The sequence below is a fragment of the Jatropha curcas genome, chromosome 4 (genome assembly GCF_041381405.1).
Source record: "Jatropha curcas cultivar XTBG-Jc1 chromosome 4, XTBG_Jcur_1.0, whole genome shotgun sequence".
Lineage (NCBI taxonomy): Eukaryota > Viridiplantae > Streptophyta > Magnoliopsida > Malpighiales > Euphorbiaceae > Jatropha > Jatropha curcas.
This window is the reverse complement of record NC_143154.1, coordinates 24263468-24281366: the sequence shown is the minus strand read 5'-3', so window position 1 is coordinate 24281366 and position 17899 is coordinate 24263468. Positions and strand designations below refer to the sequence as shown.

Here is a 17899-nt window from a genome sequence, read left to right as displayed (position 1 = left end):
TAAACTTTTTTTAAATAAATTGTATAGCATGTCTGTAATATAATTTTTATTCATCAGACAACTTTTTTTTTTTTTTTCTTGAGAAAGAAATGATAAACTTTTTCATCCAAAGAATTAAAAGCTAACTTAGAAAGCTTATGTCCCACTTGATTTTTAGCTCCATGATCATAAACAACCAAAATTACTAAAATTATGAATAAGTTCATATACTAATTTTTTAACCTAAAACCATGTTTGTAAGGATCGAAAGATATAAATACAATATAAGAAATTATTCATTAACTAAAAATTACATAACACGTAACCAGTGAAAACACAGTTAAATACGAACAAGATTAACTGTAAGCTACTAAAATAGCAAAATAAAAGCACGATCAATCTATGATCATGTTAAGAAATCAATACTAAATAGACATTTTCCATTTAATTACCTAAACTCATTTCATAAATTGAACAAAAATCGATAATTATTACCTAGTATAGGATCTTGTAAATCCTTATAAATAAGGGAACAGAATAAGCTCTAAGCTGCCCGAATATGTTGAACTTGTCGGAAGTGCTTCTGGGCCATGGAGTTATTAGCAATTGCTTCATCTTTTTTCTCATCCATCGCCACAGTGGTTGAAGAACTTGAGGATGATTCATAAGAAGCGAATAGGTGAAATATAGTTCTAACCACACAACCCAATAAGGGAAGAGAAGAACACATTTCTATGGCTTCCCGTAGACGATTCATCGATTGGGTAACAAAGAGTAAAAATTTGCAGTGATAGATTTAGCTCTTTCTCTTAGCTTTGAAATGAAAAATGTGAAGATGGGAGCAATTGATACTGATATATAAGCAGTAATAATTGCGTGGTTAGCAAGTCAACAGGAAATGAAACGTATTTGATAAAAGTCAAGCATACAGTAACTGACTTTTCTGGCCTGAGCATAGTTTGATAAAGTCGATCCGGTTCAATTTTAACATATTCGGTTTGATTTTATCAGAAAAGATTAAATTCTTTGTAGTTGTTATTTTCATTAAACTCAAATTCATCTAAAAATAATTAAAAATAAAACTGAACCAATTCAATTCAATTCAATTCTAAAAGCTAATAAATTTGATTCAATTTATATTTTAAAAATTTTTAACTTATTTATTTTTGTACTGATTCGATTCAATTTAAAGCAAACTGATCAAATGTTCATCTTATGACTTTAAGTCAAGTGATAGTGATCCATAAAAATAAAGTAGGAAATTAATTTCCAAGTTGAGAACGACTTATCATTTCTGATTGGTCGATTTAAATAAATTATCACTAATGTTAATTATGTTCAACAAGAAAATCATTATACTAATAGGAATGTTTTTAAATAATTGGCAGTCCATCAAATTGAAGGTGAACCTAGGTTCCAATTATTCTATAACTCATTTTATTCTTTTAAGTTTCACATTTGGAGAGAATATTATCAGTAGAATTCAATTTTTTACATTCTACAAAAATTATTCAATAAAAAAATATTTACTATTACGTATGTTAAAAAGCTACATCTAGGATTAACCTAATTTTTTAAATGACACTGGCACTCTGTCCATTCTATTTTAATAATAGTAAAGAGATATTTTACTTTGTTCTATTTTTAGTGGTTATTTAGGATTTTGAAAATATATTCATAATTATTTTGTTCAATTTTTACGCATATTTATTAGGTATAATTTATTTTTATATTTACATCTCTTTTTTTTTTATCATTCTTGAATTGTACTTAATAAAAAAATTTTTCATTATATCAGGGCATGAAAAAAATGAAATAGAAGTACTACTCTAATGGTGTTGCTTTAATAAAATAAAATTAGCATTAGTTTTGTAGTAAAATTAAATTGAGAGTTTTTAATTTTAAGAAGGGAAATTTAAGTATTCTACTATATATTTTTAAAAAATCAATATGTTCCAATAATTTTTTTAATTTTTGTGAAAGATGAAATGTTGCTATTAAAATGGAATAGATGAAATATTATTTAATGTTAAAATTCAAACTACATTTATTTTAATTAAATATGTTTACTTATAAATTCAAATTCTATTTATTTGAGTTATTATGAATAATAAAAATAAAATAGAAAATGTTATTATCTTAAGTTTTATTTAAACGCATAAAGTGAATTGAATTTTTCTCGCATGATTTATTCCAAATGGAGCTAAGAGCCTAAAATTCTCTTATTTTAGTAATTTCTAATTATAAATATGAATAAAAATTATAATTATGGATAATAAAATTCTATTAATGTTGCAAATAAATTTTTTTTTTTTTGACCTTTTTCATTTCATAGTAAAAATCTCAAAATTTTATATAAAGTACAAAAACTTCAGCCCAGGCCCAACAAGTCTCAGACACGAGTCAACTCGAACTCCAGTCCGTATTTGACTCATCTACACGTCAGCAAATATTTTCGGCTGCAACTTGCCGCTTCTTAAACTAACTTTAAAACGGCTTCATAATCTTACGGTTAGAATAAATTAATAACAATTTCCTATCTCACAGTAACCGTCCGATCAATAACAAACCAAACTGCAATTCAATAGACTAAAAAATGTCTCAACCTTAAGTAGCTCAGAAATAAGGTAAAAATGTAAATATCTATCGTAACATGGGCCTCTTCGTCCAAAAGTATTTTTTGAAATTAAGCGGGGAAATACTACTCTGTAACAAACACCCGTTCTGTTAAAATTTCGCTCTTTAGCTGTTCTGTAGCGAGAGAGAGAGAGGGAGAGAGAGAGAGCTTAATTGGCTTCAATAATGTCACTTCCATTTCTTGAAGCGTGTAGAAAGAGAAAGAGAAGGCCCAAGCTTTATAATTTCCATAGTTTTGGTGACCCGGGTTGCCCAATAAGTCCCATGGGTCCATTTCGCGATAATATTCGGATTTTTCTTCAAGAATGCGCAGTTCGCCAGGATTATACTATAGAGGGTATGCCAATTTGGTCTACTCTGCTTCTCATTGAGAGTAATAGCTTTGTTGTCCCTCTCTACACCATTGAAGAGAATGTCAAGTATTCGTCAAATCCATTTTGTGATCACTGCAGATGTACTGGTTAGGTTCTTCTATTTTGATCCTTTATGTTTTATCTGAATTGCGCTTTTGAAGTTCTTTTATTTTTGGAATATTTTATTGTTAATTTCTTATAAGTCATTTGATTTGTCAAATGGGCTTTGTTATTCAGTCTGAAGTTTTTGATTTATTCCATAATTTGGGAATTTAATTGATTTTGCTTTGGATTTTGATTTTTTAGGTTGGGGTGATAATTTTGTGTCCAAACGAAGATATCATTTGATAATACCTAATGATAGTGAGTGGAATGAGCAATTAGAAGGAGTTTTTGATCTCCAAAATCATCTCTTACATGGTTTAATTCACTGCAATGGATTTGGTCATTTGCTGTGTATTAACGGCATTGAAGGAGGTTCCAAAATCCTTTGTGGTAGAGAAATTATGGATCTGTGGGATCGTCTATGTGCAAATCTTCAAGCTAGGTAACCTTAAAACCTTAATAAATTTACTGAGTTTTTTGATTTGATTTTGTTGACATATAAGAATATTTACCCATTTCTTCAATTTTGCAGAAAAATCAGTGTTCAGGATGTTTCAAAGAAGCGAGGCATGGAACTTCGCCTACTTTATGGAGTTGCTTATGGGCATTCCTGGTTTGGTAGATGGGGTTATAAATTTTGTAGAGGAAGCTTTGGTGTTAAACTGCAAAACTATAATCAAGCAATTGAAATTCTTTGCTCTTTAGAGCTTGATAAAATCATTGAGGAATTTAAAGACACCAAAGTACACCAGGAAATGAAACAAATAATCAGTTTCTATAGAAATTTCAGTGAAACCCCATTGATCACTTTCAAAGATCTTCTTAGGTTTATGCTTATTGTAAAATCCTGTCCTTGTGCACAGAAGAAAAGAAGCATAGATTCTAATGTCAAGTCTTCAATGGTTATAGCCTCTCAAAAGAAGCCTGTAGTGAAGGAAAAATATACTAGATATAGGAAGTTTAGCTCTCTGGTTGGTACTTTGGATAGTAGATGGTCTAAAAAAAGGCTAGAATATGCAGCTGAGGTGATTGTTAGTGCGTTGAAGGAGAAAAGGACTGATAAGTTCAGTCAACAAGGTATGACTCGACAAGACGTGAGAGATGCAGCTAGAATGCACATTGGTGATACTGGCTTACTTGATTATGTTCTAAAGTCAATGAACAATGTAATTGTTGGAAATCATGTTGTTCACCGTGCAATGAATCTTGAGACAAGGATTTTGGAGTACTCAATTGATGAACTTGATAATAGGAAAGTTAAGGTCACTGAGCCAGAAGAAGAAGAAGTTGCAGACCCCATTCCAGTGCCATCATTAGTGCCAGGAGCTGATTTGTATGGTGATATGGGTTATTTGTATATGAAAGTTCTGATGAATTATCCAGAATCAGAATTAGTGGAAACAGCAACACAGGCAATCTTAGACAGCAAGCATTTTGTGAAGGAATGGCCATTTGAAAATGAAGAGGATCAGTTACTGAGATACATATGTCAAGTGATGCCAAATATAATTGAAGCAGGAACTAAATTCACTAGAGAATTGCCTCCTGGTGAGATTATTATGCTTCCATTACATGCAACAGTAGCAGAACTCAAACGAGCAGCAGAAAATGCCTTGAAAGATACTTATTATATCTTGGAGAATTTTGTGGTTACAGAGATTGAACTAATGGAAGAATTGGAGGATTGGGAAGTGTTGTTTGGTGTTGTTGAATCTGGCTCAGAACTTTTTATGAAAGGAAATGGAGTGGACTTAAATACTGAATTGAGGTATGAAGCTGGGCCTGATAATTGGAAGGTACGATGTGAATGTGGGGCTCAAGACGATGATGGAGAGCGAATGGTAGCATGTGATATTTGTGAAGTGTGGGAGCATACTCGCTGCAATGGCATTGATGACTCGAAGACTGTGCCTCCACTTTTCATCTGCACAGAATGCTGCAATTCTGTTGTCAAACCAACAAATGAACTTCAAGTGGAATTTGAGAATTCTGATCATTTGTTGATGGTTCCACCAAATGCATATGTAGCAGAATTAGTGAAGTAAAGATTGGTTTCAGTGGAAAATGGCAGCTTCTGCCGTTAAGTACATAATCAACCACTACAAGTAGCACTAGGAGTTTTTTACATGTAAATTCGAATTGTTTTGACATACGAAAATGATAACTAGAGCATAAATCTTTTTGTTAATGTTCTTGAGATAGAGATTTTTGTACACAATTCTTGTAACAGGATGATGTAAATGAGATTTGGAAAAGAATTCTTGTTAGTGCAGAATGTAATAAAAGATTTCGTTTTTTGGACTATATGCATAATACATATTCTGTGTGTTAATGTGGGCGCATGTATAATATTCAGATTTCAATTTGTTAAGGAATGCAATTTATTAGCAGAAAACAAGAGTATGCAATTGCAGCAGAATGAGAAAAAAACAGACAATCCAACCTTTGCCCTTTTTGTCATCCCAATTAAAGAAGCTGTTTATGAATTTGCATAAATGAAGAGACAGAGAAGAAGAGTTTTAATCAGTTACTTCCAATGTCAAAGAAAATTCCAACCTTCAAGACCAAAGACTTCTAATATTTGGTGCTCCACTACATTAGACCAATTTGGTTTCAAAATAAAGTAGAGATACTAACTAACTCTTTTAGAAGAAGGGAGCCCTGCAAGGTATGCCTTTCCTTCTTCCCCTGGGTTTCTCTGTTTTTGACTCATTGTTTTTTCTTATACTAGTTGGAATCTGAATGCAGAGAAATGGAGGATCTGATTCACTTGCCTTCATTGCAAATGCTGTAACCTGAAAATTAAACAATTTATAGAACAAAATCAAACACTGTGCAAGTACCAAACTTTAGAGAAAATATACACATTACCTTGCAAGAAATAGAACAGTAATTGTAGAGTTCAGGCTCAGCCAGTCTTCTCTTGCAGACGTCACAAACTCCAGTACTCAAAAGCGGACCGCAGTGTGGAAGAGGATTCAGAGCTATAACTAAGCGCTTATTGCACTTATATGGCTTTAACCCAACAATTAAAAAACACTGAACTAAATATCAATCCGGAAAAAGGAATTAAAAAACACTTGCTTGCAATTTGATGAAGAAGATAAATACCTGAATGTGAGAACAATCAATGTACTTCTCCATAGCTCCAAGAGAGACAACATCCTTGTAAACATGTCTATATATTTTCAGAATTTTATGGTACCTGTGATTGGTTGAGGACATGCAATACTGGCATGCTGATAAATTGCAATTTATGCAATATCTATTTATCTCATTTCTTCTAATAGGATGTGTTGTACATGATTCAAAGAATGTTCTTTTCAGAAATTTTTCTAGCCACTCATATGCTGGTTTCTTATTACTGTTGTTCTTTCTGTGAATTGCTTCTGCTTCTTCACCCTGAAAATTAAAATTATATTAGTTTAATAAAAAAAAAAAAAACAAAAGGAAAATGATTGAATCACCAAGTTACCAATTTACATAATTGAAATCATTAATAAGTGCAAAATCATACATTTCATATTTAGATTTTTTTTTTTTTCTATTATGGCCTTATTCAACAACAGTATTTATATTAGCTTTTAGCATTTTGAGCAAGTGATGCAGCATTCTGTAAAATAGCTTTTATTATAACTTTTAGATTGAAGGAGCTTTTAGTGTTTAGCTTTTAATTAAATTGTTTTTGACAATCAGACCCATTGTGTTCTTCCTCCGAATTTAACTAATTAAACAAGTAATGTCATTTTTGTTATTTTAAATTAAACAGCTAATTAAATAACTAAACACTTATAATTTAAAAATATATTTTTATTAAACACTTTTAATTTAACCCGCTATATGAACGACTACCAGTTAACATATACTAAAATAGCTATTATTGTTGAACAGATCTTATACAATAGGTTGTTCCTCATATCCCTACTTGAAAAGTTATCTATTTATCTAAATGCTAAAAATTTTAAAAATATATATGTAACTCTAGTACTCTAATATTGGACACATAATCTTTTACTTTAACACATAAATTTTTTACATTTTGGTATCCTTAAAAAACAATTTTTTTCTATGTTTACTGTTTTTGTTTTGTGAGTTAGGCTCATTATGCTAGATTTTCTTTTAGATTGAGAAAATTATTTTCTTCGATCTTGAATTTTCTTTTACTGCAATAAAAGATTAGGGATCTGACTTTTCCTATGTCGTATTAATTTCACTTCTCTAATTCAATTAAAATGTATTTAAGAAAATTATTTTCTTCGATTTTGAATTTTCATTTACTGCAATAAAAGATTAGGGATCGACTTTTCTACATCGTATTAATTTCACTTCTCTAATTCAATTAAAATGATTTATTTTTATTCTGTACCAATTGATATACAGTACTTATTCATTTGATTAGAAACAAAAAAGAATATCGAAAATTCGAGATTCCAAATGAACAAATTCAAACTTGAAAAGAATCTTTCTGATTCTCGACCCTCTTTTACAAAGAAACCGGTAAGATCGACGCCATTAATATTTCTTAAAAATGTGAAACTTAATTCTCCTTCTGCTGTTGAAAAAAAGTAAAATATAAAATTATGACTATAAATTCATATTTTGCATCTTGTTCATAGAAAGTGAGGTTTTTTTTTTTTTTTTTTTTTTTTTTTTTTTTTTTTTTTTTTTTTACCATGCACAATCAATTGCAATTTTTTTTTTTTTTTTAAAAGAGCGAACTTTTAAAATATTATTATACTCACTGCAATTTGAAAGTAGATGTAACTCAAAAAGATTAAAAGAAAGGTCTAGAATGAAATTAAGGAAAAAATGAAAAATAAATTAAACTAATAAAAATTAAACAAAAGGCATTAAGCATACCTGTTCAATTTCTTTAGAGGAAGACTGACTCATTATCATGTTCTTGTTTCAATAAAAATATAAAATTAGGGAGAGAGAAATTATAAGGAATCGATAAAATCAAAGTGTCTAATTAAGCCAATGGACTTCGATTTTGGTTGTGAACTTCTAATTCTCGAAACCTGTGATTAACTTTTTATTATTATTTTAATGACATTCGTCAGATTTACAGTAGCATTTCACCTTTTTTTGACCATATAAAACAAAAAAATATCAATTTTATTAGCTGCAACCTTATTATTATCCTTCCATATATGAATATTTCTTGTAATCTTTCGAGTCATATCTCAGTTGGATCTTAAATATCGTTTATTAAAATTGTTAAGTTCCATTGTACTGCTTATCATCACTAATTTTTTGAATAAGGTATGTGCTATAATTTTTTGTAAATATTATTTGCACTATACATTTGTTTTTAGAGCACGCAAATGATATCATTATTTTTAACTTGAGGGTTTTTTTTCTTAGCAAAAATACATAATTAAGCCTATGAATTTATCAAGTTTTGCCCATTAAATTTCTAAACTTTTATTTGTTGTCAAATTCTTCATTTTCAAAGGCAAAAACTATGATAATGGATAAGAAATTAAAATTTAGCTCCACATCACAAGTAAAAGCCAAATGCATAAGTTCCCCATTGTATCATTCATAAAAAGTTTTGCAGCAGATTCTTTTTACTTTGATCAATTAAACATTTTATGCATATCAAACGCTTCAAATTATAAAATCATTCTATTGAACAACCTAACCTATAAAAGTACTCTAAGCTTTGCGACTTGTTGCAATAACACCCAAAACTGACGTTTGTCTACTAACACCTCAGCTCAAAAACTTAAACATATTGTCACCCTAAATGCAAAATTAGCCAGAGTTTATAATATAATAATAATAAAATGGGTCTCACCTAACCTGCTTGGATTAACTAAACTCTAGCCCCTAAAATTGAGCAAAACGCACCGTTTCAAACATAAATGCAAATCTAATCCCTAATTCCCCTTTCCATCTTTGTCGATCTCTTCTCCATTCTCCTCCCTCGAGCTTCTAATTATTCTTCCTACCTATATTTCAACATTACTATAACATATTAGAGTGATGGCTATTCTAAATGTTATGTTTAGAGTTTGCTAAACAATCAAAATCAACAAATAATGGAGTGGGCCAACTTATAATTCAAAGCCCAAAAATGTTGTAGACTCAAACCCATATATTTATGTGAGTTGTCAAAGTAGTTTGTTAGAGTAGATTTAGTCCAACACATTCATGTACACAATAAACAAAAAAATAGATTAGTATAAATATAGGGTAGTTATTTTTTCCTATTCTATAGATGTATTCTCATTAATAATATCGTCTTCTTCATTTTACTCTGTGAATTTCCTGATTTTTCTCATATACATTGTTTCTGATCATGGTATAAGAGCCTGAATTAGATTGATCTGCAATTAGATGTTCATCTTAAAAACTCCAATTCACTCATCTTCACCAACTCTCAATCTACAAAAGCCACTCAAGAACAATAATCATGACAACAACAACACCTGCAATGGGAGAGACAGAGGAGTCAAATGCAATGAAATTGTTGAATTCAGATAATCCTACAATAATACTAGTAAGAGGTCTTCTTATTGGTAATAATTACTTATCTTGTAGTATATCTATGCTTATACCTTTAAGAGCTAAAGACAAACTAGGGTTCATTAATAGTTAGTGTGTTAAACCAGCTATTAACTCTCCTATAATTGATAAGTGGATGAGAATTGATAACATGGTTGTCTCTTGGATATTAACTCAATTTTAAAAGAGATTATGGAGGCTTTTTTGTATACAAACTCTTGACAAGAACTATGGGAAGAACTTGCACAGAGATTTGGTGAAAGTAACGTCCCATTACTTTACAAATTAAGCAAGAGATATCAAGTCTAAAACAAGAAAACAACTCAGTCATTGTGTACTTCACCAAAATGAAAAAAATAGTGGGATGAACTAAGTTGTCTAAGACCTTTGTCTATGTGTACTTGTGGTGCATCTAGAAATATGACAAAAATTGAAAATGAAGATAATTTGATACAATTCCTAATGGGATTAAATGACTCTTATGACAATGTGAGAAATCAAATTCTTATTATGGATCCTTTCCCTAGTGTGAATCGTGCTTACTCAATGGTTCTTAGGGTTGAAAAACAGAAAGAGGTGCATAACCTAGCCCTTGAATCGAATGAGCAAACTGTGGCTATGTATGCAAGTAAACCAGGGAATTACCAAAGGTTCAATGGCAAAGATAACATAAATTTCAACAAGAGAAAGGAAGACAAGTATTGTACACATTGCAAAGTAGTGGGACGGACATATGAGGGAAACTTGTTTTAAACTACTTGGATATTCGGACTAGCATAAGGATCTAAAACAGAAGAAGGTTTAAGCTAATGGCTTTATATATAATAGGAACATTTTTTGAACATTCAGAAGCAATGAACATAGATTCATATGGAGAATACAGTGACAACATAACCAAGAAAAACAAAAAAGAAATGATGAAAGCATTGAAGGGCAAGGAAGTGCAATAAGAACCACACAATGATAATGCAAATAGTGGAAGCTTTGCAGGTATTGTTGTTAGATCTCATGTTAATTGCATAACACAAAAGGACAAAGGAGATTTGGATTATAGACACTGGAGCTACGGATCATATGACTCATAACATACATTTTTTTGACACCTTCTAAAAATTACCACACCCCAAGACAGTTAAGCTACCTAATGGCTCCATAAAAATGGTCACATTCACATGAACTATCATATTGCATTCTAAACTAACCTTGAAAGATGTCCTATATGTCCTTAGTTTTAGGTGTAGCTTCATATCAGTTCATACCTTATCTAAAAAGTGCCATATTTCTATCAAAACACATATTGACTTTTACTTAATGTAGGATATGCAGAATGATGACATCAAAGCTATTGGAAAAGTTAAAGGAGGTCTACATCATCTAGACAACACTTCATTTCATTCTACAACTCTTTTATAATGCTACTACTTGCAATAATCATCACAAACATATTGGGATGTTATGGCAAGCAATATTAGGTCATCTTTCAAATTTAAGACTCAAGCATATTTCTGAAATATCAAATACGAATGTTTAGTTTAATGATTGCTTTGTATGCCAACAAGCCAAACAACACAAATTACCTTTTCTTCCGAGTTCTATCCATTCACTTATACCCTTTGAACTAATACATATATATGTTTGGGGTCCCTATTCAATTAAATTTGTCACTAGAGCAAAATATATGGTACCTTAGTGGAGGATTTTAGTATATTTACTTTATATGATCACAGATAAGACTCAAGTCTTTGAAGTGTTTAGACACTATCTAAGCATGATTGAAATACAATTCAACATATGAATCAAGAAAATCAAATAAGATAATGGACATGAATTTGTGAACTAACAATTACAAGATCTCTTTATATATAAAAAAAAAGGCATACTACAACTATTCTCTTGTCCCTCTCACCCCAACAAAATGGTAGGGTTGAAAGAAAACACAAATCTTTATTACAAATAGGTAGACACTCATGCTAAATCAAATTTACCAAGGCATTTTTGGTTAGAGGTTTTATTAACTGCTACCCATATAAATAGGATTCCTAGAGAAATTCTTAAATGGAAGTCACCTTTTGAGGTTCTCTATAATAAAAAACCTAAAATTGTCTATCTTAGAACCAAAGGATGCCTCTGTTTTGCCAGCAATGTTTTACCTTTCAAAAACAAGTTTGATACTAGGGCATTCCAAGTGTTTTATTAGGATATGCACCACATCAAATAGTTCTAAGCTCTGTAACCTACAGTCTAAATAGATTTTTTACTCTAGAGATATCATACTTAAGGAGCTTCCTATTCAAAATTCTGTCCCTACCTCTACGTACCAATTTGCTCTTCCTACTTGCATAAAAGACTCAATCACATAGAGTACACAACCAGATGACATTCAACCTACTTTACCTATCCATACCAGCATTCAAGATTATTCACAATCCATCAATCCATCACCCAATTTGGAAGAAATGCAACCAAATAACTAAATCACAGGACCACAAACATCTCAGGAACCTACTCTTAACCTTACACCATCACATAGACCATTAAGAAGAAGTACAAGAATCAAATCCAAACATGTTTAGTTCTCAGATTTTGTAGCTCTTTCAACTTCCAATAGCTTTGCTTCATGTCCGATAATAATCAAAGGTTAGTACACCATACTAACTTCTTTATCTTATTCTACTGCTTATCTTGCTTTTCAAAATAACTTATCTAAATTTCATGAACCTAAGTCTTTTAATCATGCAAAGAAAGATGATAAATGGCTACAAGCAATGCAAGCAGAACTAGATGCATTAGAGGCAAATGAAACATGGGAAATTACAAAACTACCTAAAGGCGAGAAAGCTATAGGCTCCAAATGGGTATACAAGATTAAATACAAACCTGATGGAATAGTAGACAAGTACAAGGCTAGGTTAGTTGCTAAGGGATATAATCAGTTACTAGGCCTTGACTACACAGAAAGTTTCTCTCCAATGACAAAATTAGTTACTATCAAAGTATTGTTGGCTCTTATTACAGCAAAATCATAGATTTTACATCATCTAGATATTAATAATGCCTATCTTCATAGACATATTGATGAAGAAATTTGCATGTCTCCACCATAAGGCTACACTAAGGCTTCTACAAGTCAAGTTTGTAAGTTGAAGAGATCGTTATATAGCCTAAAACAAGTAGGCAGCCAGTGGAATAAAGAATTCACTACTACTTTGCTCAAATTTGGCTTTTAACAATCTCAGACAGATTATTGCCTCTTTACTAAAGGGCCAGGGGATGAATCTCTAGCCCTATTAGTATATGTGGATGATGTTTTAATCATTGGGCCTACAGAAGCTAATTATTAATGTTAAAACATTCCTTCATCAACAATATATTATCAAAGACCTAAGATATTGATGAGAGTATATATTATATATTTTTTTGTCTAATTACACTTAGTATTTTTGATATTACCTAATTTTGAATTATTAGTATTTATTTATCAATTAGGCATAATGATGTGAGTTTTGTGAATAAATGATTTAATTTGGATAATGTCCAGCATTTTCGTAATTTCGACCTTTGCTGAGTAATTTAGTATTTTTCTGGAGCTATAGATGTCCAAATGACGTGATACAAGAGCCATTAGAAAGCTAAGACATATATCTGCAACTTTTATGAAGGACCAAAACTGAAACTTAAATGTTTTATGAGTCAAAAGCAGTAATGAATTTGAATTAACAAGTCAGACTCGGGCTGTATAGAAAGCTGAGATGAAGAGAAACATTTTGTATGAAGGAGTCAGAGGTTGATATGATAAGGAAGCTATTCAAAAAGACCGTGAAATAGTAGAAGAAATATATTTCGTTTATTCAAATATTCTTTTCATTGATTCAAGGATAATTATTATCTTAATATTTTTGAGAGAGATTTTTCTATTCTATTTTTATTTTTATTTTTATTTAGGTATGGATTATTCTTTGGGGAGTTGTTGTTTTTCTTCTTTGTGCTATTTTATTTTGGGGATTATAGCAATGAACATGAGTAGCTAATTTCTTCTAATTCAGTTCAAGGGATTCAAAATTCATATGCTCGAATTGTGAAACCAGGTTCTTAATTGAATATTTATTGTTTCTTGTATTCATTGTGTTTAATTATTGAATGATTTACTAAGAAGGCATGTTAGTTAATTGTTTGATAATATTAATTGCTAATTCACCTTCGTAATCCGTAATTATTATGTAAGATTGAATGATTATAGAAAAAAAAGGTTTTATTGATTATGTCCCAAATTTTCAATAACAACTTATAGAAACAGTAGGGTGAATTAAATAATTCATGCTTCATAAATTATTCTTCAAGTTTAACCACTTCCCGTCATTAAAGCTTTTATTAAATTGAAAAGATTGCTTAATACCAATTCATTTAGTAATTAGAGTCAATTTGGTATTGGGCTAGGATTGGCATACATAGAGAAGTTAAGTGATTTATCATGCTGTTTGGTAAGTTTTAGTTATGTATTCGTAAAGAGATAATTGCATATTTATTGTCTATGATCAATTCTGTATTGGATCACGAATTACCTTGAATTAAATGATTGTTTAAATTGATTTTATAATTAAAATTTAGTTGTTAATTTTTGAATTTATTTTTTTAGATTAAATATTGCAAACCAACCCCATCCCTTTTCGATAAACATAAAATTTAATATTTCAGTCTCTAGAGTTCGACCTAGATTTACCACTTGCTACGGCTGAATCTCAGTAATTAATTTTGATGGAAAATATTTTCCAGGGCCGAAAATAGCTAGGTCAAATGAGGGCACGTACTTATTACGGTGCAAATTTATCATGGATCTAATCACAAATGCTAATCTCAATTATGCAAGTCCTACTTCTACACTATTAGTACAAGGCATGAAGTTAATGCTAGAAAATGGGGTCTTTACTTGATGAGCCAGAGCAATACTGTCGCACGATTGGTAGGCTTTTCTACTTGAATCTCACTCGTCTTGACATTACTCATAGTGATATCCTTAAACAATTTTTTTTTCTTTGTTTGCTATTTTTGTTTTGTTAGTTAGGCTCATTATGCTAGATTTTCTTTTATATTGAGAAAATTATTTTGTTCAATCTTATTCAAATTTTCTTTTACAGCAATAAAAGATTAGGGATCGACTTTTTCTACATCATATTAATGTCACTTCTCTAATTCAATTAAAATGTAATTATTTTTGTTCTCTACCGGTTGATGTATAGTACTTGTTCGTTTGATGAGAAATAAAAAGGAATATTGAAAATTCCATATTCCAAATGAATAAATTCAAACTTGAAAAAAAAAATTTATGGTTCTCGACCTTCTCCTATAAAGAAACGAGTGAGACCGACTCCATTGATATTTCTTAAATATGTGAAACTAAATTCTCCTTCTACCATTAAAATGAAGTAAAAGATAATGTTATGACAACAAATTCATATTTTGTATCTTGTTCATAGAAAGTGAGTTTTTTTTTTTACCATGCACAATCAATTGCAATTTTTTTTAACTAAAAAAACCAAGAACTTTTAAAATATTATTATACTCATTTCAATTTGCAAGTAGATGTAACCCAAAAACATTAAAAGAAAGATATAGAATGAAATTAAGGGAAAAATTGAAAAATAAATTAAACTAATAAAAGTTAAACAAAAGGCATTAAGCATAACTGTTCAATTTCTTTAGAGAAAAACTGACTCATTATCATGTTCTTGTTTCAATAAAAAATTAAAATTAGGGAGAGAAAGAAATTATAAGGAATCGATAAAATCAAAGTGCCTAATCAAGTCAATGGACGTCAATTTTGGTTGTGAACTTCTGATTCTCGGAATCTGTTTTAACTTTTTTATTATTACTTAAATGATATTCGTCAGATTTACAGTAGCATTTCACCTTTATTTGACCATATAAAATAAAAAAAATATTTAATTTTAATGGCTACAATCTTATTGTTATCCTACCATATATGAATATTTCTTGTAATCTTTTCAAGTCATATCCCTGTTAGAACTTAATTATGGTTTATTAAAATTGTTAAGTTTCATTGTACTACTTATCATCACTAATTTCTTGAATCAAGTGTGGGCTATAATATTTTTTTTAAAATATTATTTTCACTCCATATTTGTTTTTAGAGCATGCAAATGATATAATTATTTTTAACATGAGAAATTTTTTTTTCTTATCAAAATACCTAATTAAGCCTCTGAATTTATCAAGTTTTGCCCATTAAATTTCTAAATTTTTTTTTTTGAATCCATCAATTTTTATTTTTACTACAATTAAGCAAATCCAAATCAAAGTCACTAACAGTAATATGTAATATGGAAAACCTTAATTCTCATAAAGACTGAAATAAAGGTAAATAAAATTCAAAGTGTAAATAAAAATTAAAGTGTAGAAAAAAATAATATCAAATTCTTCATTTTCCAAGGCAAAAACTATGATAATGGATAATAAGTTAAAATCTAAAGCCCTCCACATCATAAGCAAGAGCCAAATGCATAAGTTCACTCTTATATCATCCATAAAAAGTTTTGCAGCAGCTACCCTTGTACTTTAATTAATTAAACATTTCAACTTATAAAATTTTATATATCAAACGCTTCAACTTATAAAATCATTTTATTAAATGATTCGAGTTTGTAAAATTAAATTGCTTAAATGTCTATTGAATGCCTGAAAATGTAAAAATTATTGTAGCTAAAGTTGTATTAAACACATTAAATAAATTTACCACACCCTAAACTATTTACTTTGACTCATTAAATAATTCAATTTATTAAATTATAGCTATTAAATATTTCAACTTATAAAATTATACTCCCTTCATCCTCAAATATAGTCCATCTTTCCTTTTTGGTTTGTCCCAAAATAGAGTATACTTTTTTTGTTTACATTATAATTAATCCTTAAATTTTTTTACTACACCCTTATTAAATTTTATCGTATTTTCAATAATCTTCATTAATTTTTACTTATTATTTCAATATAATAATTACGCTTGTGTTATTTAAAATGGGTATAATAGAAAAGTTGTATGAATAAAATTATCCTTTAATAATTATAATTATTATTTTTTAATCTGTGTGAAAATAAAAAGTAGACTATATTTTTGGGACGGATGGAGTATCACTTATCATTTCAAAAGTTATACTCCCCCGTTCCACTTTAATAGTAACAAATAGACATTTCATATTGTTCCGCTTTAAGTGTTCATTTAGGAATTTAAGACTATTTAATTTTTTTTTTCAATCGTACCCATATCTATTAGGTGACATTTTTTTTCATATTTATTTTTAAGAAGGGCAATTTAAATATTCTATCATGTATGTTTAGAAAACCAATAAATTCCAATCATTTTTTTTATCCTTGTGAAAAAAAGCAACGTTGCTATTAAAATGGAAGAGAGAGAGTGATAACTATGTTATAGTTACCATTTGTGAATATAATTATCATTGTCCAGCATGCATGATGTGAGAATTATAGTTACTTTGAATGAAAGAAAAGTTGATTGTATACTATTACTTCACGTTTTTTTCTTTAAGAAAATTACTATTACGTCCCTGAATTCTTCAAAATACAATTAGTCGATTTCTGCATTTCTAGAAATACTTTTTGAAGTCCCTATATTTTCATTCCGTTGAAATATTTATTCATTCTGTCTGATTTTTGCCAATTTTCCCGTTTGTCAAGTGAATAAAGAATGGTCAAAAGAGAGAGAATTTAAAATTAATTCAGAAATACCCTTTTGTATTTCTATCAGTTCATCTTCTTTCTTGGGTCAAGTTATGTTGAACAAACAGTTAATCTTTTTTTGCCATGACATTCTTTGATATCTTACCTCTACAGTTCAACCTTCTAACTTTCTAGCCATAAACACTAATCACTCAAGATACCCAAGTAATTTCACTGGCAATATATTTTTTTGCATCATCGACCTAACATCTCCAAATCCATTTGAAATAATATGCTTTTGTTTATGTATATGCCTCCCTATTTTTTCTAAGGTATACTTTGAAGGTTGTTTCATGCTAGAAGTGTAATTGTTTATGGCTTATTGTATATTTATTGTGTTTGTTGTATTTGTCTTTGGAAATTTTGTGTTTCGTTTTCCTAATCTGTATATCTTTGCAATAGATTCAGATTTGAATTTCTACCAGATATAGAGATGAGGCTTAATTAGTATTCAAACGAAAAATAGAGAGAGAGAAAGACCTTGAAGCAGTAGATAGAGTATAAATATTTTACTAGACATCTTTGTTTTCTTTTTTATTTTGATTTTTTTTTAATCTTTGACT

General features: G+C 29.7%; 2 protein-coding genes across 2 annotated transcripts; one reads left to right on the top strand and one right to left on the bottom strand.

The window, feature by feature from the left end:
* The first annotated feature begins 2737 nt into the window (after positions 1-2737).
* Positions 2738-5399, top strand: MMD1 (RING/FYVE/PHD zinc finger superfamily protein). Its single transcript, XM_012231070.4, has 3 exons — positions 2738-3076; positions 3276-3516; positions 3607-5399. Exons 1-3 carry the CDS (start codon positions 2782-2784, stop codon positions 5117-5119), a joined length of 2049 nt encoding a protein of 682 aa, XP_012086460.1. The 5' UTR covers positions 2738-2781; the 3' UTR covers positions 5120-5399.
* A 128-nt stretch (positions 5400-5527) lies between these two features.
* LOC105645450 (protein RGF1 INDUCIBLE TRANSCRIPTION FACTOR 1) lies at positions 5528-8050 on the bottom strand. Its single transcript, XM_089720788.1, has 4 exons — positions 7935-8050; positions 6186-6476; positions 5946-6089; positions 5528-5869 (listed from the first exon to the last, which is right to left on the bottom strand). Exons 1-4 carry the CDS (start codon positions 7971-7973, stop codon positions 5720-5722), a joined length of 624 nt encoding a protein of 207 aa, XP_089576914.1. The 5' UTR covers positions 7974-8050; the 3' UTR covers positions 5528-5719.
* Positions 8051-17899: the final 9849 nt, after the last annotated feature.